The sequence below is a fragment of the Clytia hemisphaerica genome, unplaced genomic scaffold, assembly GCF_902728285.1.
Source record: "Clytia hemisphaerica strain Z4C2 unplaced genomic scaffold, Clytia hemisphaerica genome assembly, whole genome shotgun sequence".
Classification (NCBI taxonomy): domain Eukaryota; kingdom Metazoa; phylum Cnidaria; class Hydrozoa; order Leptothecata; family Clytiidae; genus Clytia; species Clytia hemisphaerica.
The window spans coordinates 33,970-56,720 of NW_027104238.1; the positions used below are offsets into that span (position 1 = coordinate 33,970).

At 32.9% G+C, this 22,751-nt stretch overlaps 1 protein-coding gene across 1 annotated transcript; it reads left to right on the forward strand.

Annotated features, from left to right (window-relative positions):
* The first annotated feature begins 7,421 nt into the window (after nucleotides 1-7,421).
* On the forward strand, nucleotides 7,422-17,821 carry LOC136816127 (G-patch domain and KOW motifs-containing protein-like). The gene is made up of 15 exons (XM_067072559.1): nucleotides 7,422-7,735; nucleotides 8,245-8,331; nucleotides 9,188-9,288; nucleotides 9,794-9,921; nucleotides 10,382-10,488; nucleotides 10,784-10,907; nucleotides 11,193-11,277; nucleotides 11,657-11,718; nucleotides 12,196-12,255; nucleotides 12,465-12,531; nucleotides 13,947-14,034; nucleotides 14,795-14,900; nucleotides 15,475-15,544; nucleotides 16,663-16,748; nucleotides 17,588-17,821. The coding sequence occupies exons 1-15, from the start codon at nucleotides 7,422-7,424 to the stop codon at nucleotides 17,723-17,725; spliced, it is 1,623 nt and encodes a 540-aa protein (XP_066928660.1). The 3' UTR covers nucleotides 17,726-17,821.
* The last annotated feature ends 4,930 nt before the right edge of the window (nucleotides 17,822-22,751 follow it).

Consider the following 22,751-nt stretch of genomic DNA (forward strand, 5'->3'; position numbering starts at 1 on the left):
TCAAAAGAGGTGGTAGGACCCATTTTCAAGGGGCCTCTGGAAATGGAGGGACAAAAAGTTATAAGTAAAGAATAAGTTTTTCTGAAAGGAGAAACCCCAAATCAAAATAAAATCCATTTCGATAGAAATAAAAACTTTTTTTTGGGACATTCCCATGCTAAAGAAGCAAAAAATTGAAAAAAACTACATGAAAATGAAAGAACTGGAATTAGCGAATGTGATTTTTGAATTCCTCACCCTTTTTCTGATAAACATACAAAGTTTCAGCCCTGTTCAGCCTTCAACTATTTCTTCCTCCATTTCCAGAAACATTTGTTCATCAACAGTTGCAACTATTTTTTCTTTCACGGAATTCGAATTCTTAAATGTTGCAAAAACGTTCTGCAATTTACCAATTTCCCGTCTAGCCCGTGTCCACAGTGTTATATACCGCTGGAAAGCTAAAAACCGGAATGCTTTAGCATACATAGAAAAAAGTTAGAAGGGTTCAAAGTTCACGGAAAGATGAAACATTTGGTTTGACGTCAACGAAAGTTGCATGACTTCTGGAGTCGCTAAAGCAGTTTTCAAATGGGCAGGTCTAAAATGCCTAATACCTACTACCTAATACTTAATACTGACTACCTAATCCGTTTGGATACTTTACAGACCAGAACTTCCAGGCCCTGGCTCTCCTTCGCCTGTTCGAAATCTCTATTCTAAGAAAATTGTTTTCGTGGAATTTGAATAGACCTTCTTTTCGCCTTTCCATCATCCGCCATATTGAATTGTATTAATCTGAACCTGTTGAACGTGTGACGTCATAATTACTGCTTTCAGTTTGCGTGTTTTGAAAGTTTGATGTGTGTACTCTGTCTTGGTGGAATTTTTTAATGGCATAAAAAGAGAGATGCAATTTCTTTAAATAACAAATTTCTAAAAGGCTTTTGTTGTTCTGTAAATATTCCTTTTTGGATTAAGAAATTCAATCTTTTATTGTTCTCATGATTATAATATTTCTTTATAAGATGCTTTGTTGTCTTTTTAATCTTTGTTTAAACTTGCATTATGCTTTGCATACTTTCCAACTATAATCCAACCACGTTTTTTGTTCCTCTATTTTTGCATACAATTCAAAATGGCGGATGGAAAGGCGAAAAGGTTTATGTGTTATCTAAAAGAATATTGTCAACTGCTCTAACTTGGGACAATTGGTCGAAACATGGGACTAGTTGATATCAGGTCTGTTTTCACTTACTGTTAAAAATCTCTTTGACAACAAATTTGTTTTCGTATATTTTTTAATACGCCGTTCATTAAGTCAAATCAAATGACTTTGGAAGTTTGGTGAAATGGTGGCTGAATTGCCGTCCCATGTTTTGTCAGATAGTCCCAAGTTAGAGCAGTTTACTGTATATATTTAAATATTGAGTAAATATTTTCTTTGCCTCATATAAGTACAAAGCAAAAGGTTATTATCTTTATCTAGTTTTTCTTCCTTTTACTGCTCTCTCTTATGGCTTTGATTTAATTATAAGAACACTTGTGCAAATAAAACTGTTCTAAAACAGTTAGTTATTCTTATACACCCCGGTCTCCTTTATATAGATCCAAATGGCTAAGGGGTCACTCACAAATTGATTTTAGGTTAGAAAAACGTCAATTGACATTAGTGGGTGGTTGGGTTAAAGGTAGCCTGGGTATCCAGACTCAAAGTTTTAGAAAAAAACTCTTACCTCAATCATATATACAAAGTTTCTAAAATTTTAGAGTCTGGTGCAACTAAAAAAGTTGGGTATAGTTTGTTTGATACTGCCTGTGAGTGAACCCTTGTTGACAGACTATCAAAACTTAGTAAACCCAGGTAGACACACATAATTAACTTACTATAAAATCTCTTTTACAAACTCAAAAAACTTTCAAAACTACTTTAAACTACATAAAAACATCAGCCACGTTTATAAAGGCTCCTTTCAAGCGGCCATTTTGTTTAGAACTGAACCTGTGTTTTCATTTTCATTTGTTTATCTTTTTTTGTAAGGTCAGCTTTTCCATAAATTATGCGCGGACATATAGAAAAATATACAAAATCCCGTGGAAATTCTGATCAGTGACTGGTGACTTAATTTTTGGAGATGGCCGTTCTTTCTGTCGCTATATACTACAGAGATAATTAAATACGGGAATTTTGTGAACAAGTTTAGAAATTATCTCTTGTTTCTTTTTTTCAAATATAAACTATGCGAGCCGTAGTGAAAATCAAGATGGCTGAGGAAACAGCGAAAAAGGCAGTTTTTTGTCAATTTTTGGGGATTTCAAGTGTTTGAGGTTTTAGGGTGTGGGTGGATGGGTCAGCTTTTAAAACATCAATCCACGTTTTGCTAACCTAGAATCGATTTGTGAGTGACCCCTAAAACGTTGTTCATTAATTGTATCCTTTTGTATTTATCTGCATCATATCAAGTAAAATGTCATACTACTTCTTGAGATTGGTTTGTAGGGCTTTATCATTTCAACTGATTCTTATAAATAAAACTAATATGAATGAGCCAGCGTAATATTTTTCTCCTGCAAAAAAGTGTGTCTCGACAAAATGTGTGTAGAAAAAGCGTGGGAAAATGAAGTGAAGAGAAAATATTTTCATGTCTTCAAAACGCTATAAGACAAACACTTGAAATTTTTTTAACACCAAATTTTCAGATTTGGTCATATTGGGCATGCTGGTTATTTTAAAGGTAGTTTCGAGCAATTTTGTAAATTTTAAGTATTAGGTAGTATGTATTGTGATCGTAGTAATCGATAATGATTGATAATAATCGAAGGTGGTCAGTGACCACCTATCGATTTTATCCGTGATCAAATATTCAATGACTCCAGATTATGGCATTTTCTTCCACCATTTTCGATTAGTTCAATCACTTCGATTACCTTTGATCATATTGAATACCTACGATTTTATCAAATATGTTTCCTGTAGCAGCGCGTCGAAATAATCTGAAATCAAGTTGATCTTTCCCAATTATAACACGCAATTCACCCTCAAGTTCTGACGTGCCCTCGAATTTTGACGTGCCCCCAAGTTTTGACGTGCCCTCAAATTTTGACGGTCCTCAAATTTCGACGTGTCCCCGAATTTGAACGTGCCCTCGAATTTTGATGTGCTTTCTTGAAGAAAGGCATCCCCTCAACTTTTGACATGTTCTGGAATTCTAATGTGGCCCCAAAATTTGTTTTCTTTGTCAATTGGGACAAACTAGATGGTAAAAAATCCCACTAGATCATATTTTTTGATTTTGCTCCAACCAACTGTGTATCTCGAAGAAATATGTCTCGTTTAAGAAATTTAGTATGTGTGCAATTTGGAAGCAAACAATATAGGCCAATAAAGTAAACTCGTGCAATAAGCAACACTATTTTCATTATTATAGATTATACACTACATGTAGATAAGAGGTTGAGTTAAAAAAGGTTACTGTCTATTTGATTGAAGTAACAAAGGTCTATTATAAAAGAACCGACCACAAAAAAGTCTGTCGATACTTTTTTATACATCTGCTTGCTACCTTTTTATAACGTATAGCCCTGGTCAAAAAACTTGTTAAGATCTTAAACTAGTTTAAAAGATTCCGTAAGTTCTTATTTCACATGTTTTTTTTTTATCCAATCAGATTGCGTGATTTAACTTTTGCTTTCTCTAGTTCAATAAGTAGGGAGGTCAGACAAATTTCCAACATCATAAATAAAAATAAAAATAGGCTAATCTGATAGCCCTAAGCACAAGAAAAGAAATGAGGGGTCAGTTTCGAGAAATGTTTCAGTATTTCAAAAGATATAAGAAAAATAGATAGTGGAAATCTTACCTTTTTGGTAAAAACGCGTCCTTACCATCCAAAGCCAAATCGCAATCCAGAGCGCACCAAAAATACTTAAAATGACGCAAAAAAATAAAAATAGCCTACAAAGATTATGTCATACTCATGCGGTCTGCTTGCGTGAGGATGAAAATCTCTCAACTAGCATTTTTTAGAATTGCAATTGACAGTGAAGCCCTTAAAATTGGGGAAAACAAACTTTATTTTTGAAAAGCTAGTGCTTGAAATCATCACCTAAAATCCTAATGGGCAAATAAAAAAAGAATTCTAAACCCTTGAAAAATCAAGATTTTCACTTAAGTTGAAAATATCGTAATGATCTACGTGAGGCCCCTTGGAAAGCTTATTCTTTTGCACGTCTTCTCCAAAAAAATCAGCCTGAAAGAACAGTCGCTTCAAGCACGACTACCTTTTGAAGACAACCCTTTGGAACTTTTTTCGGTGCCACCATCATTTGTTAACTCGAGTCAGAGGAAATGTGATAATGTAGTAGAAGAGCAATCGACTTCATTCTTTTTTTATTGTGTTCTTTGATAAATTTTCTACTGATTTAAAGAACAGAATGAACCATTTTGAGTTGATTATGGTAAAGATATGAAGAGAGGAAAACAAGAAATCTCTTTTTTTCTTTTTTTCTTTTCCCGCACACAAAAGATTGTGACTTTCGACCTCCCTACAATAAGACATGGTATTTGAGTCACGTGAAGAAACAGGATTTGACATCTCTAAAACTTGCGTAAGATACAATAGAAATAAGATGTCTGCTAGGGGTCATACTGCTGGCTACAGGAACTGAAAGCAAAGGATTAAGGCCAATGTTTTTGGTTCTTCTGAAGGACAAAAGATTTATAGGAAAGTTTAATTAAGGCAGCCTGAAGCTGAGACTATTTATTTAAAAGATATGGGCAAAAATTTGGAATTGCAACTCAATCTGTTCAACAGCTTTTTGAAAGGTTTTCCAGCCAGCTAAGCTTGGTTTAGGCTACGGCATATCTTCCTTCGTTTCGAGTGTAAAACTCCTACTCTTCGGGCTATGAGCACTGCTCTTGTTTTGAATATTAATATAAATAAATAAATAAATCGCATGCGCACTGAGGTTTTAATGAAACAATAGAGAGTTTCGAAACCTAAGCCAATCAGCTGTGTTTTAAACATTCTTTTATTTAAAATCTCTATTGATAAACATCTTTTGTGAATGTTGTCTATTATGTTTAAACCTATTAATAAGCAATTCCCGGTGGGGGTCACTAGTGGTCGCCTATAGCAGTGCCTATAGACCAAGAGTAAGGCCTAAAAGCCTGGATCTGTCTATTGTGTAGACTAAGCTTGGTTTTTCTCTCAAAGTATGCAGAAATATATAATTACTCAACTTTACATGCAGCACATACAACTTTTTTGTACATTTTCAGTAGCAATTTCAGCTGGCTTTGTGCAGATTAAGATACATTCTCATGAGGGTGGTGTCTTGTGTATTTTTGAGCATATCTTAGAACAGCTAAACTTTCTCTATTCCCAAGAGGAAATTACCTGGAGCATTTCTTGGGTCTTTTCAATTTCACTCATTTATCTGACATTTGACAGCAAGAAAAAGTTGTTCAACTTCAGCCTTCACTACCCTGTCGATGCATCGAACTGTCCAGTGTTTTCGTTTAGTGCTGAAAAGTATTATTGAATTACGCCAGAATCAACTCTTTCTAATCACATTCATGCCAAAGTGGGCAGATTTTCTTACAGAGCAATGGCCTTTATAGCTCATACATGCTATGCACAGATTAGACAGACTCTGCTCTGATATCAATTATCAATTAGACAGACATTTCCCTGAATAGAGAGGTACATACGTACAAAATTGTAAAATCTTTGTGAGTTTAAATATGCAAATTTAAAGAACTCGAGAAATTAAATTAAATCACTTTAGTTAATTAAAATCATATTGTGCTTCCACATTTTGAAAAGAAAAGGTATCGTCCATCAGTGAAGTGACCTTCAAGAAATAGTCATCTGGAATAAATAAATTGCCAAAACATGGGTAATCCATTTACTGCTTGATTTTTGATGCTATGTATACCATCAAACTAGACCATACAACATTTCACATTTCTCAAATGTGTCAAATTATCTTTTGTAAAATGATTAAATGCTTTAGAAATGTTTTATTTTTGGACCTACCTGGAGGTCCTATAAATTAACCTTTGTTCGTTCGTCCGTCTGTCTGTCCGTCCGTCCGTCTGTTACCAGCTTTTCTCGAGATTGGCTCATTAGTTTTTTCTGATTTTTGGCACAAAGATGCAAAATGGCAATGCCCAAAATGTGACGGAGCCTGATTTTTGAGAAAAAAAAATTTTCCGGCCGAAAATGCCGGAAATATGCCGGAAAAACTGGTTTTTTGACATTTTCTCGAGATTTCATCATTACTTTTTCTGATTTTTTGCCTAAAGATGCGTATTAACAATGCCCAAAACATGACCGGGTCCGATTTTTGAGAAAAAATTTTTTCCGGCCGAAAATGCCGGAAATATGCCGGAAATCACCGTTTTTCTGAATTTTCATTAGACTTTTTCCTTATAATTGGTTGTTTTTTCATTCAAAAACATTATTAATAGCAATGCCCACCATCAAGCATCACATTGGGCCCAGAGGTGGAAATAGGGGAAAAACGAAAGTTAAAATTTTGCTTTAATAATATGATTTATGGAATCTTGAATAAATTTCTGATAAGATGCCAAAGTTTCAAGTCTGTATCTGATCTGTAACTCAAGTTATGTGGCTCCAAAGTTGACTGAAAACCACATTTTGATGAAAAATCAAAAAAAGTGAAAAATGCATATTTTTGAAGATTCTGATCTAAATTCAGCTTGTAAATCAGTTCTTTTGTGTGATAACCTTTAGAGACATTATATTCTAAAGAGAAATTGCTTAAAAGTAAGTATAAATATCCAAGAACGAGAAAAAATTCAAATTTTCAGTCAAAATTCTCATCACGAAAATGCTTAAGGTAACCACAAATGTCCAAATATCTCAAAAACCGCTAAGTGTCACATATCAAACCATATATGTTTTGAAAACTACAGACACTAACCTTTCCAAAAATGCTGGAGTTTCGATGTGACACTTAGCGGTTTAAAAGTTCAAATTTTGCCTGCATTTTCCAAGCTACAAAATCTCAATTTTCATGAAAAATCTCAAAAGAAAGTCAAAATTTGAAGTTTACTATTTTCTAACTCATGTAATGTGACCCTAGAGCTCTACTAATGCCTTAATAATACAAAAAATGTAAGAAATACTATCTTGTTGTTCTCCCACTCCCTATTTCCAAACTTTTGTCCTCTGGGCCCAGTGTGAGCATGTTTCAATTTTCAATAAAATTGATTTTTGAAGCCGGAACTATTAAAAAATCGCCGGAACAACCTATATTCGCCGGAAAGACAGTATTTCTTGAATTTCTCGAGCTGTACTTAATACTTTTTTATGAAATTTTGCACACTGATGCAAAATGACAATACCTAAAATGTGACGGAGCCCGATTTTCGAAAAACATTTTTTTCCGGCCGAAAATGCCAGAAATACAATATGAAATTGAAATTGAATATGAAATTGAATGATGCAAAATTTGAATTGCTACGTTATGGCTCAAATACAGAAATCAAAAATGAATCTCACTATACCTCACCATCAGGAGATAAAATTGAAGGAAAGGAATATGTTAAAGACCTGGGAGTTCTTATGTCCAATGATTGTCTATTTAAACATCAAATTGAATCAATAATTGAAAAAGCCAAAAACATCATTTCTTGGATATTACGTACCTTCACTTCCCGCTCTACACATACCATGATCACTCTCTATAAATCACTTGTGATCCCTATACTGGAATATTGCTCAGCGTTATGGAGCCCCAGTACTATTAGTCTTATTCAAAGACTTGAAGAGATCCAGAAATCATTCTTGAACCAAATAAAAGGAACACACCAAAATTATTGGGAAAGTCTAAAGAAGCTTAGAATATACTCATTCAAAGAAGGAGAGAACGCTACAGGATCATATACACCTGGAAAATATTGGAAAATCTTGTGCCAAATATCAATGATTGCTTCAAATCTAAAGACCATCCAAGATTAGGACGAATGTGTTTTAGCAAATACGCCGGTCCAAACAATTCAAAATTACGCGACAGTACCCTGACTATACAAGGAGCAAAACTTTTCAATGCAATGCCAAAGAGCATTAGAAACTTGAAAAATTTAACTGTTGACAAATTCAAAAATGCACTTGACAAACACTTGCAAAAAATTCCCGATGAACCCCAAATCCGTGGTTATACAGGGTGCAGGAGAGTTGACTCAAACTCAATTTTAGACATGAAATCTCTCTGCTGATCCATTTCTTCCTTCAGGAATTATGGATTGAATGAAGATTGTGGTGTGGATCAAAAGATTCTTGCCAGAGCGGTACGCTCAAACACATCCAAAAGTATCCAAAAGTATTAAATATGCCGGAAAAACCGGTTTTTTGACATTTTCTCGAATTTTCATCCTTAGTTTTTACTGATTTTTTGCAGAAAGATGCGTATTCGCAATGATTTTTTGAGAAAATTTTTTTCCGGCCGAAAATGCCGGAAATATGCCGGAAATCGCCGTTTTTGCAGATTTTCATTGGGCTTTTTCCTAACATTTCTTTGTTTTTTCTCCAAAAAAAAACATCATTGATAGCAATTCCCACCATCAATCATGATTCGATTGTCAATAAAACTGATTTCTGCAACCGGAACTTTCTATATCTTTTTTCCCTTCTCCCCTTCCCTCTCCCCATCAAGAATCAATGATGAAATTTAACGCGTTTTGCCTTTTCGCTAAAAATTATATTTTCTGACGGATCGTTTCCGTTTTTCTCCTTATTGCTATCTAACTTTCATCATCAGGTAGGTTGAAAAACGAATCTTTATCTATAAGAATCACTATATATAAGCATAGATCAATATTATTATTTTTCTAAAAGAAGAAAATGTCACGGTAGAGCGCGATGGTTTGAGTTTTCTAGAAACCTTCTTTATTAAGCTGTGCGTTTTTCTGATAGTGTATTGTTTTTATAAAGAAAAGCGTTTTTAATAACTTTTTTACTTTTTTTCATAAGTCTTTTTCAATAGTGTTGATAGTTTCTCCCAATAGATATGCTTTCATGATATTATTTTTATTTTGTCCAGTTATGTCTTATGTGTTTCATTGTTTCAATGTTCATTGATTAGCTTTGGTAACCAGGTAGGTCCATAAAAGTATCACTTGTTTCTTATATTGATTAAGCACCAATTAATCCACACTATTTGTTCTTCTCTTTTTTAGCTCCAAACCAAAAAAAGAAAAGAATAAGCTTGTTATCCCTCTGATCAAAACAAATGATTGGCGGTCAGATGATAAAGAAGCCATCAATGAAATTTTGGCAGGTAATAATTTAGGTTAACATGGTTTCAAAGCTATTTTTAATAGAAATTTATCAATTTTAAAATTTCTAGGTTGCATATCATGGTTTCTGCCTACCATTTTAGTCCCCCCTTAAAATGCAATTTTCCCCTTATTAATTTACCCCCCTTGAAATTGTAAATTAAAATTGGTGCCCTCTTAGACGGAATTGTTGCCCAGATAACATAATTCTTTCCAACCTGTGAAACTTGCTATCTAGGAGTTTTAAAACTATTTGAGGCGATCTATTTACACTGTTTTGCTATTTATAATCCATTCCATGTTGAAAAACATGAGAAATTTTGGAAAATTATAAACAAAATTTGTTTAATCCCCTTGAGGGTTTGAAAAGATCAAAGTACCCTTTATGAAACTCCCCCTTATTTTAAGGGGCAGAAACCATGTCATATGCCAGGCTATATTTATTATTCACCTCTGTCCTGCTCTGGCACTGATTCTTGTTCCTAAAATTTTTTTGATATGCTTCAGATTTGAGGAATGGAGAGTCAAATGATGCAGAGAAAGAATTGCAACCCATCCTAATGAAAAACCGAGTTCCAAAACGAAATACAGATAAGGAAGATTCACTCAATGATATCGATATTCGTCCTGATGAAGTGAGTCTCATTTATGTTAATCTAAATTTAAAAAATGAAAACAAAGTAGAAAAGTATCACTGAAGCACATTTGGATTTGTCTCCTCTTTATGTATGTTAACCAAACAAATCATTTTACTTTTACTTTTTGATGTTTGGGATTCAATTATAGGATCTGAATTTGGTAGCTTTTACCTGAACAAATTGAAAGTACCATTCCAAAAAAAGTTTTAATAGAAACTACAGTATTCAAAAATAATGAATCTTTGAAATATTTTAACTTGACTGGTTGCAGCTAATTAATTATTTTTCATAGTAATGCATAACAGCATTCTTTGACTTATTTTCTAATTTTTTGTCCTAATTATTTTTAGTTTTTCATTTCATCGTCAATTTTATTGAAGTATTTTGATTACGAAGTTAAATATTATACAATAGTAATGGCCTTATCAATTCATTAAACTATTTGTGTTCTTTACAGAGCACGGCAGATGATTATGAGGATGTCCCTATTGGTGCATTTGGAAGTGCAATGCTTCGAGGAATGGGATGGAAGGAAGGACAGGGCATTGGAAAAACTAATAAAGTGTATGTACTTTTTGCTGCATTTACTACCTTTCTTTGTTGTTTGCAATTTCAAACTATTTTGAATTTTGACATTTTGAACAATACGTGACGAGGGTCTATTGCTTAGGAGAGGATTGTCAACACCTTAAAATATTTGAAATTATTATATGTCAGGAAAAAATAAATAATAATAGCGGCATTCTTTTTCATTGTTCAACAGATTACTGAGGTGTAGTATACATTTGAGGTCAAAGGTACTTTAGACTAGGACTAAGATCACTAAGGAAACAACTAACCGAACATTTTCTTTCTCTAGTATGATCGAACCAATCGAATACATCCCACGACACAAAGGACTGGGTCTTGGTGCAGAAAAGAGAAACGAGACAAGTAAAAGTACACGAAAAAGGAAACTCGGTGAAGACAAGGAAAGTCATGATGTAAGAACAAACTTCTTTATCAGCAAATTATACCATGTAATCCTGATTCTACAAACTTGGGCACATTCGATTCGGCTTTAAAAGTGATAAAAGGTGTTGATTTCTTAAAAATTAAAAAAATTCAGGAAATCACATACCTGATATCTTTAAAACAAATGGCATTAAACCTAGGAAACCTTTTAAATGCCTCTAGTTAATCCACACAAACGGAAAGAGATTTTTTGAGAGTTTCTTATTTTATTTGTTTGTTTTTTTCAATTTTCTATAAAATTATTACCATCATAGAAATACAAACCCATAATCGATGAAGATGGGCGTGTTCGACACATCAAAGCTGTTGGTGAACAGGTACAATCCTCCAAACCTGTAGGTAGGATGAATTCCATTTATCGGTTTATTTATAATAACAAATACTTTAAGGGAACTTATTTTGGCGGGAACTAATTTTAACGAATTTGACGAATTTAGACAAAATTCACCAAAATTAGTTCCAGCAAAAATTAAATATTTTGCTCACTCACCACAATAACTTCTCCCCAAAATTAAATTTTTTGGTATTTTGCCGAAATAACTTCCTGAGTTCACAAAAAAAGCTTCAAATAAGGCAAAATAGAACATATTTATGCTGTCATTCGCCAAAATTAATTCCCGCCAAAATTTAAAAAATTTAGTATTTTTGCCGCTCGTCAAAATTAGTTCCCGTCAAAATAGCAAGCAAAAAACGAGTAAGTTCATTGTTTTCATTTTAGGCTATTATCCTGGTTCCAAAGTGCAAATCTTGAAAGGTCCCCATAAAGAATTATATGGAAAGGTAAAATGGTGTACCATTTTCTTTCAAAATCCTTCAAAAGTAAATTCCAAGTCAGCATCTTAAATATTTCTTTATCAAACTGGCTTGAAATAGTTCAGTTAGAGTTATTAAAAAATGTCAATTATTTTGTAAAAGCTGTCGCACGGTACAACATGGGATATTATTTTTCGATTTCAGATCTTTCGTCGTATTTTCCGAGCCTTTATCCAATATTGTATGAGTAAAAGTGTGATAACTAGTTTATCATCAACTTGAAAAATATCAACAAACTTTCCTCTCTCTTTTTATGTCTTTTTCTATCCTTCTGTATTTTTTGGTTTTGATATTATGAATGAAAAGAAAACATGCATTTCTGAGCATAAAAGTGTACAAAATGTGATCTCTAGCTTAGCAGTTCCCCTAAGTTGAACGCAGTCTTTTATTTTTACGTGTAAAATATGGAATACAGATGTATGCGTTTTTAACTGATTCTTATAGATAATATCAGTGGACGAAGACAATGCAAGGATATCAGTAAAACTGGCAATCAGTGGTGAAGTATGGAAATCTTTATTCATAAATTCTTTTATTTTTTTTGTATATGAAGACTCTTCTCATTTCTGCAACATATATAAAAAATTGTTTTTGAAACTAATTAAATGATAAAAGCAGTTCTTGCTTTTAACTTATTATCTACTGCTTACTGCCAACCCTTCTAAAATTTAAATGAAATTTATAACTCGAACTAAAAATGTTAATTTTTTTAGCAAATCCAAATTTCACAATACAATACTTCTTTAATGGATTCAGAAACTTACAAAAGATACTCAATGCGTGAGTTTACATTTTTCTTTGATGGAATGTTTAGTTTGAAACCACTTCCTACAATCGTTGCCGATATATCTTGACACATTTCCGTTGGTCAAATTTAGATACATTTCAATAACCTCCCCCTCCATAGTGTGCACCCCCTAGAATAGTGGTCTTTTGGGTTGAAGATTTCCAGTTGGGATTTGGAAATTTTCAGGTTTAAGGTGGGAGAAACAAGTTAAGGTGGGGATTAATTTCTTTAGGTGGGATTTTTGGTGTTTGGTGATTTGGTTAGTTTTTTCTTACTACCAATTTAAAGTCTATTCACGATAAGTGTGCACTCTTTTTTCATTTACCTATAACTTTTGAAGGAATTCTTCAATCTTTATAAATTTGGTATCATTGGAAAGATATTAGTGAGTGGAACAATTTGGAATAAAAAAATCTATAAAAAAATTCTAAAAATGAAGATGAAAATGAAGAAGAAAAAAATGAAGATCTTGTAGAAAGGTGCTATACCTATCATTTTCATTGAAGTAAATCCTTGATTATCGAACGTCATCACTGTGAAGAAATTTCTCAAAAATAATGATTCAGTCAAAAGATATCAAACAAAGTTATAAGCTGGTTGACGTCTAAAAACGATGTTTTGTGCTGTTTTCTGCTGTTTTTTGGGTCAATCACTTATTAACGTTGTATCATAACTTTATATTGAATAAATATTTTAGTGAAATTTTTTCACAGTTATGACCTCCTAAGATCAAGGAATCTCTCCAGTGAAAATGAAAGTTATAGCACTTCTCTACAAGATCTTCATTTTTTTCTTTTTCATTTTCATCTTCGTTTTTAGAATTCTTTTAAAGATTTTTTTATTTCAAATTGTTCCACTCACAAATATCTCTCCAACGATACCAAATTTATAAAGATTGAAGAATTCCTTCAAAAGTTATAGGTAAAAGAAAAAAGAGTGCACACTTATCGTGAACAGACTTTAGTTGTAATTTTTTCTAAATTTTATACTTTATAAATAATTCTTTTACTATACTAAACTTTTCTCCTTTTTATTATTATACTGTAAGAATTTTTGTTTCATTCCCCAACTTAGTACAATTTTTCGTGGGGATAGCATTTTTAGCTGGGATCTAGGAGTCTGGATTGAGGGTGGGAATTTTAGGGTTAGGTGGGACCTGGAACCCCCTTGCACACTATGCCCTCCCCTCCAAACAATGTTGGTGGGAAAGAAAAATTGCTTGGCCGGTCCTTAGCTCGTCCCAACAACATTGTTTAGGGGGGAAGAGAATGGAATGCTCATTTTTGTGCTTTGTGTCATACATAAGTTTTGTCAATGATTGTAGTTCTAAAGCATTAACATTTTCATATCACTGATAACAAACGTAATATAATTTATACCATTAATTCCACTTCATTTCTTTTTTCAGAAAAACCTGGTCAGAAACCTGAAAAGGTGGACAAGAGAGCAGGGCGAGATGAAACCGATTTCAAAAAGAAGAGAGTAAAAAGTACTAGGTTTGTAAATATAAACAGTAGTAAAGTTTCGTTGATCTATATTGTAGTAATATCAGCAGCATCATTTTCTCAGTTTAGAATTACCACCAGAATGTAATTATCATTAATTAATACTGATAATTATTTTTGGAAATGCCCTAATGAGAAGTCATTAAAGATTAACGAGGGGACAACAGTTTAATTTGCATTGCAAATGTAATTTCCTTGAGCAGATGGTAGTAATTTTAATCAATGAATAGTAAACAACATTTCTAAATAGGAATTTATGAATATATAGTAATTAGATTACTGTTTGTTATCAATTAGAAATTCTCCAATAAGAAAAAAATTTATTAAGAAATAATTAGCTTTTTGATGCCACTGCTAATTTCACGACCTTTTTATATCGGGCCAAAAAGGTCTTTAGGTGTTTTCTGGATCTCACTTAATGAAATCTTTTGCTTAATTATTTGCTTTTATTTTTTTTTCCAACCATAGAAATACACGTCTTTTTATGAGAACAGACTAAAAATAAGAACATAAGGCTTTGATGGCCAAAATATTAAAAGAAGTTAAGAACATTTTAAGGATTTGGGGAATTTTTTAGGAAAATTGCACAAAAATACTCAGAAAACGTTGACAAATAACAACATTCATAGAACATTTTAGTCTTAAAACTAAAGTCTTCAAAAATTTCGGATGTTCTATAAAAAAGAACGCGTAGCAGGTACTTATGTGACCTCCTTCAATATTAATACTGCTTTTTGTTTCGTTTCTCCAGTGACGAAGAATCGGACATCAAACTTCAAGACATTTGGATAGTACCAGGAATACGTGTTCGAATTATCAGTCAATCTTATAAAAATGGACGCTATTACAATAAAAAGGTTCGTAGTGTTCCTGATACAAAGTATACTTCTAAAAATTGGACGTAAAGGTTTTTCAAGTTGCTAGCATGATGATGATTACATCATAATATCAATGTCAAAATGTTATTACGTTTTGATTAATTCCAGGTGAAGTTTTTCCTACTACTGTATTTTTCTTCTTGGCTACTTCTGCGTAAACAATTTGATAAAAGAATTGTTGTCCAAAGCACAGCAATTTTCATGGCTTATTTAAACAGATCAGCTTAGATTTAGGGGAGGTTGTTTCCCATTACGGACACATGGGAACATTGTGATCGGGAGTGGAAACTTACAGTTGATTAATCTGCATGCTTGCTGTGCTCATCTCTGCATGGCCGCTGTTGATTTTCTTTCGACTGTGTCTCCTCTTTATAATTATTTTGTGAGCATTTGTCAGTGAAGTTAGATTCCTTTAATCTATACTTCTTGGACTTGGAAAATTAAAGGCTAGGAACAATATCCAATTTTCAAAATTGAATATTTAAGTAGAAAGTGTACCACTTTTAAATGATAAATCCTTGAAAAATCTATCAACGTTTTTGATAATTTACAGGTGAAAGTATTAGATGTAACAACAAAAGATCGATGTGATTGTGAAACAGATGAAAAACGCTTATTAGAAGGTCATTATTGTTATTAACCCTCTACTAACTGTTTATGAGGAAAAATATTGACAAATGTTAAAAAGTTTTGTCCAGAGGTTGCGAGGTTTTTTTATCGAGTATCGCCCTCTCACTCGGGTAATAAAACCAAAAACATCATCTGAACTCTTCCCCAGCCTCTTTTTTTTCGAATCACATTTTATCACGTCCATATTCCACACTCTAACGAGCTGCTAAATTTCTTTGTTATTTTCGCAAGTCTCACTATCACATTTTTGGGATATTCTTGTGGAGAAACAGCCCTCATAAACATTCTCCAAAGATAACGTCATCAAACGTTCCTTTCCTTTTCTACTGGTAGTCTTTCAAAATAACAATAATTTTGTTTTACAAAAATCCAATTTTCCTTTCCAAAACTTTTATAAGCTTGTGACAAACCATAATTTTCCTTCTCAGAAAACGACCTCCTAAATATATCAGCCCTTTAAATTTGACCGCGTAATCTTGGAAGTTTTACTAACATCACGGCCACAAGAAATAAAAATCGAATTAACACCTTGATACATTTTCTTTTTGTACTTTATTCGATCCTTCTCTATAATTTCTTTTGTGGTTTCGATATTGAGAAATTTTACAAGTGTTCGTTTTTGCAATTTCTTTACTAGTAAAGCCTATTTGGATTGAAATTGCAACAAAGTTAAAGGTTTTAAATCAGCATTATCCATCTAAGTTTCTTGGCTGGTTTATTCAAATCTCATAAAAATAAATGAAAAGAGCATTTTTTGATCCCGAGAATACCACTTTCCTTGTCTCTTTTTGTTTCGATAAACTTTCGATAAGCTTTCACTTGTGCTATGTACAGCGTGTTCCAAGAAAGCAGACATATTCTTTTATAAAAATCCTCAAAATTCAGTATTATAGTGGATTTATTACCTGTCTGTTCAATCACTAGATATTCAGCTCTCAAGATGGTTGAATAGGTTTTTGAGATTGAAATATTGAGTATACAAGTCATAAAATTTCGCATAAACTATGAGAAAGTAAAATCCTCATAAGATTTCCCCTTTAAGATTTCCCCGCTTTTTATTTGGACACTGTATGGCTAAATAATTTTATAATTTTCATCTTTTCATTACCAGATATACGACAAAAAGACTTGGAAACTTTGATACCCAAAAACAAAGGGGCATACGTCTGTATAGTTGCTGGGAAATATAAAGGAAAGGTTAGTGTCATTTCATTCGCTTACAATTATCAGCTCCAAACTAGTTCATGTGTGCATTTTCAGTAAAACTATGATAATTTTGGAATTAAGTGTCAATAATCAGAACGGTCTATACTCTGGGTGTGTTCTGATTTGCATAGAATCCTGAGAGTTCCTTGTAAAACAAAATGCTTCTTTGTTTCTAGCTTTCTTATCTTACCATTACCGGTAAGGGGTGTGTTTACGGTTTTTTACATCCATAACTCAAATAATCTAACTGTTCACTCATCATTTTAATAGCCTTCTTATCTTCTTTTTGCCAAAAAGACTTGTGGTTACACCTTGAACTCTTGCTAGGTGATGTAACTTAAGGTTAAGATAACATTTTTTGAACATTGCCTTTTTTATTTGATAGTTTCGTTCCTTCCAGCTTGCCTTTAACAAAGACCTTTTTTGTGGTTTAAAAAAAAAAAATCCATTCCTCTTTTGTAACTTTGAAGTGAGTTGGTTAGGATTATGTGCCCCTTTGGTAGCGACCTTTCTAGCGCACAATTTAAGTTTAAAGTGGTTCGTTTTCCACAGGAGTTCTAAGTCAAAAAATCTAAACCAAAAAAATTCATAACTGTAATAAATATGTCCTGGGTGGAAAATTTTTGAAAAGGAGGCTAATACAGCAGAATTAGGACAAAAAAGGGAACTTTCAAAAACATTTTCCCAAACATTAATAAGCGGGGGGGGGGTTGGATTAAGAATGTCCTGGGTGGAAAATTAAAAAAAAAATTAATTAGCGGGGGGACGGCTATTAGGTACCCGAGAGTATTTTCTTGGTGTTTTAAAACTCAGAACCATTTTTATTTTAGTTTGGTAAATTACTTGATCGTAATAAAAGAGACTCGACGGCTGATATACAATTGACTTCAAATAAACGAATCACAACTCTTTCTTATGATGATATATGTGAGTATGTAGACCGACTTCCTGATGATGATTTCCTATGATGTAGGGACTAGTCCCCAGTCTCTGTGGAATTAGGTTTTATTCACAAGGTGGTTTAAGATTTTTTGATTATTCATTTCAAAACAGTCCATGATCTGTTGACTATTCATAATACGAAATATATGATCTCTTTTGTGTCATGTTATCTCATATGCATGACTTTCGAGATGACTCCATTTTTATAAAGGCACATTCAGTATGACGACTAATAAAGCTCTGTTTTGTTCTTTGTTTAAATTTCCTGATAATATTAAGCCTTTAATCCTTGTTTAAAACATAGTCTGCTCTGCTCACATTTTACCCAAAAGTCATAAGACCAGATTAATTAGACGCCATCTAAATAAATTACCAAACAAAAAAATTAATTTGTATTATTTTGAAAAGTTTTTTTAATTTTTTAACATTATTTATATAAGAAATATCTAGTATAGTTCAATCAAGATTTCAATCACTTTACTCTTCGGATATATTGTATAAGCCCTTAAACTTACATAGCTTCCTTCGATAAGGAAATTGACTTGGTCAATTGGTCAATCCTTGGAAGGATAAGATATTTTGCTTTTTGAGGAACTAATTTTTGCTATAGTCACCCAGAATTACGAAAATTAGATCCCGTGAACATTAGGTCCTGATTTAAATGTATTCCAGTTTTATTTTTAGTGGACTTAATTCAATAAAGTATAAAAAATATCAAATATACTGGTCAACCTGGTTATCATGGCTTGGTCCTACTGAAAGTTCCATTTGGGTTGGCTGGTTGTTAGAAAATTGTGAAAATCGTTAAAAATTCCTGATAAATGATGGAGATGCCAAGCTCGAAGGAATGGAAATGTAAGTCTTTTACCTGCTTTTACCTTTAATATGGACATAACTTCAATAATTATTTATTTATGTAAGGGTTGAACGTTCTTGCTGTAATCAGACCTGAAAGAGGTGTACAAAATTTATAATGGATGGTCTTGCTTATTTTATATGGCTGATATCACACTCTCTTTCATAAATTTTTAATCAGATCTGGCAACATATATTGCAAAAGAGGTGAAAAATATTTCATCCCGATCTCAACTATCTAACTCCGTATCGACGTGGGTAATACAATGGAGTTTCTTTAATTCCAACCTCTATAACTCAAATGTCTCCTTAACTCGAACAAGTAATTTCGTCCTTTCGGTTAACAATGCCTTATAAACCTTACTTCATAAATCGAAATTTCTTTAATTCGACCAAATTTGTACTCCCCGTGCGTGTTCAAGTTATCGAGACTCGAATGTTTTCGTTTTTTTTTCCTTTCTTTGCTTTAGTTTACCCCATTTTACTATTGAATATGTATTAGCGTCTCAGTATCAAGTCTACTTTGACATCGTATCTCTAAAGATTTCGTAATATTTCAAAAGAGGGCTAACCTGTCATGCTATTTTGTCATTCATTCAGTCGAAAAATACTGTCTCCATAGCCGTCTTGTTAAGTTTTTAAAGAGATGCCATCAGACAAAATTTACTTAACGGGTCTTACAATTATATACTTGCTATTATAAGAAACTATAGGGAATTATTATTCCAAAAGCTTGCGTACAGTTTAGAAAGCTTCTGTTAGTCAGGAACCTTTTTTGTAAAGAATTTGCCCAAGAGAATTCAATAGTGGTATTAGTTTCGCGTTTTCTGAAAATAAAGGGACTTCTTGACAAAAGTAATTGCCAAGTTCATTTTATAGTTATTCTTAGGGAAACAATCAAGAAGTAAATATTTCTTTATCATGTCTCGATTAGTAAAGAAGTAACGGTCATTGGCTCTTATCACGAAATCTTTTGTCACGTTTGGGGTCAATGAGACCGCCTCTACTAATTCGTAACGGAGAGACTTTTTTCAACTTAAACGCCTTTTGAGTACCTTTTGATCTTTTTGGTGATGTTATAAATCTTTTTGGAGTGCAGTATTCGGACGATGATTATATAATCTCCATATCGTTTTTGGTCATCGTATTTTGATCTAATACATATTGTTCTTGTCACTTATGACCCATGATGATGCAAATTACGATATTTGCGGGATGTCCTTGAGGAATTCCTGTGACTATTTGATGAGTACCATTTCTTGAAGTCTGTTACAGAAAATCACAAAGGTTACAGTCGGGTAATAATACAGTGTCCACATATATGAAACAGAAACCTCTTTGTGTGGACAATAAGGGCTACTATTATGTCATGATATCAACTGTAGCACCAAAAAGAATGATTTTGTGTGGTTTTTGCGTTTACAAACCACTGTTATATAGAAAGTCATAAAGAATAATGATACGATTTCATTTTGTCAAGTCAAAAGAGTTTTTAAATGTAAAGATACATTTCAATCAAAGCTTTGTCATCATAGGTATTGTGTAATAATAGAAGTAATAAATATTGATGACAATTTTCGATACTGTCACAGTAAAGATGTTTAGGGTCATAATTATTTGTTAACGGGTTCTTGTTGCTGCGTGTCGTCATTTTTTCATCTTAGTTTGCTTAGTATAGATATTTCAACATCTCAAAGTCGTTAAACTTTATGAATCATCTATTGCTTAATACATAATTAGTGTTGAAATCATTTTGGCAGTTCTTAAGTGTTTCTTGCTGTTTTCTACCAACTAACTACACATTCTTGTCACTTTTGTCGCCACCGTTTCACTTAATATGAGTCTACACTTTTTTATATAAAGAACGATGAGGTTCAAAGTCGCCAAAAAATTAAGAACAATTTAAGAACAATGCTGAGCCTGAAATTACTCAAATTCAAGCAATTTATAGGGGTTAAAAGTAGTAAAAATTAGGTATAACGCCTAAAATACTTCAACTACACCTTATAATAAATAAGAACAGGATATGAACAATTTGAGGCTCAAAGTGCCAAAAAAAAATTTTCTCCAAAGCCTCAGAAAAATTCTACTGGTTCTTATATAAAAAATGTAGTGTTTATTGAAAAGTATATGATGAGTATTACCTTGAGTCTCCATATGATTGCTTCAAGACTTTGTTTGGATGAATCACCTCTCACGCTAATTGTCCATTTATTTCCACACAGCTAGATAATTGTTTTTTTGTCTTGGTCGCCAATTTGCTTATTTTTTTTAAATATCGTTTGGTTATTTACTCATGGCTTATAACTACTATTAAGCTAAAACTAAACTAGGTTTTGGACACCCCTGTGTCACAGACCGCAGCCCCACTGGAAAATTTGGTAAAATTTTCGTCCCGGTGGGAAAATACTCTGGAATTTCAGCCCCACTGGGAAATTTACTTTGATTGCATCTCCATTCGAAATTCAATGTTTAAAAATTGCACTTCGAAACAATCCCCAATGGAATTTTTGACTTTAGATCAATATAATTTCTGTCCCCATTGGATAGGAATTCTTATCCCCGCTGAGAAAAAAATTCACCGGGGCTGTGAGACATGGGTGTTTTTGGGCAACTAGCTTGCCTATTGAATGCGAACTTTATTACACAAAATATAAATGATCCTAAATTCCTTCCTTATATTAAGCAAGGAAGGACCTTCTAGGTTGGGAGATTACTTAAAAATGAAAGGAGAACACAGACCACCTTGCTTTGTGCTTTGAATGCTTAGGATAGATAGATGGGATAGGGTGATTTTGTTTATTACAATTCAAAATCCATTGACATAGAAAGTTGAATAAGTCATCCCAAAATAGTTTTTTAAATGGCTCAAATCAGAGTACAAGAGACTTGTCAAACTCTATCACATTTTTTTACATTGTAACTCTAATCAAGTGTAATCCAATCTTAAAGAAGGAGGAATGGTTTAAGCTAATTTACACGACAAGGTCAAATGATCTCATCAGGTTCAAAGGCGACGAAGAAAAAATATACAATCTTTAATAATAATGTTCTTTTTTATATTCTCATGAGTGAATGACATCATTCGGTATACTCTTCTGATCTTTCCCGCCCAAGTTTAATATTTTATTGAAATGAGCCTGCTCGTGTTACCTGAGCTCTCAGTTACAGTTTTGATGTGCGTTGGGACGGTCGCGTCCAAGCAATAAATCATAAAGTAGTCTTTTGAAGAAATCAACCGGAAAGTAGTAATATATTTTGGAATACCGGGTGCACCAAAAAAAAGTATACAGGTTTATCGAGATATTGTGAGCTTTAGGATTTAAATTTTTTGTTCATTCTTTTTTTATCGTTTAGAGGATGCTCTAGCCTGAATTTTGAGCTATCATACATTAGTTTTGAAAAAGTAGTTCGAAAGTTGTTTAAAAAAACTGACTTTATTTTTAATGTCGAAATTTCAAAAAATCATCAAAAACAGCGAAACTCAGTTGTCGAAACTCAGGTTTACTCTAACCAGAATTAGTCGAGACTCAAGCCACAGAAAGTGGCCAAAACTGTGATCGTGTCAGTTCAGAAATGGTCGAAGAATAATCTGGAGTCGACCTTTGTTCCGACACAGAATATCGATGCCGAGCGACTTTACTTCCATTTCTTCATAATTCAGTTACAACAGGTTCATACTTTGGTTCTAATTTGAATCATCAGTGTTCTTCCAATATTTTTCCCATCAAAACAAGGTTTTGATTACGTAATGTTTACTTCTTCCTCTCTAACAAGCTTAAAAGTGTAGTATCTTTAATAGAGTTTCAGAATTTTAAAGCATTATTTCCGGATATATTATGTTTACGTTCAATTTGACAATAACATAGCATGATAAACATGTATACGTTTTTTATAAGAACAAACTATATAAGAACAAAAGGCTTCGATGGTTAAAATACTAAAGAACAAGTTAAGAACGTTTTAAGGCTTTGTGGACTCAAAACACCCTATTTCTTAGGAAAATAGTCAAAAATATTCACAAAATGGTCAAAATAAGAACATGTTAAAAACATTTTTAGGCTTAAAAGGCGAAAAGTTTAGAACATCCGAAGGCTTCAAAAAATTTGGGATGTTCTTATAAAAAAGGCGTGTAGCCATGATAAACATGTAGAGTGTGTAGTCATAAAGAGATTTTGCATGTTGTCCTTTCGACGG

Bases quoted from the DNA above. Each gene is read 5' to 3' on its own strand.
- LOC136816127 (XM_067072559.1), top strand. From the start codon at position 7,422: ATGAAATTGAAATTGAATATGAAATTGAATGATGCAAAATTTGAATTG. The intron at 11,278-11,656 runs GTAGGATGAATT...TTTTCATTTTAG, and splicing joins ACAATCCTCCAAACCTGTAG to GCTATTATCCTGGTTCCAAA. The intron at 15,545-16,662 runs GTCATTATTGTT...TTTCATTACCAG, and splicing joins TGAAAAACGCTTATTAGAAG to ATATACGACAAAAAGACTTG.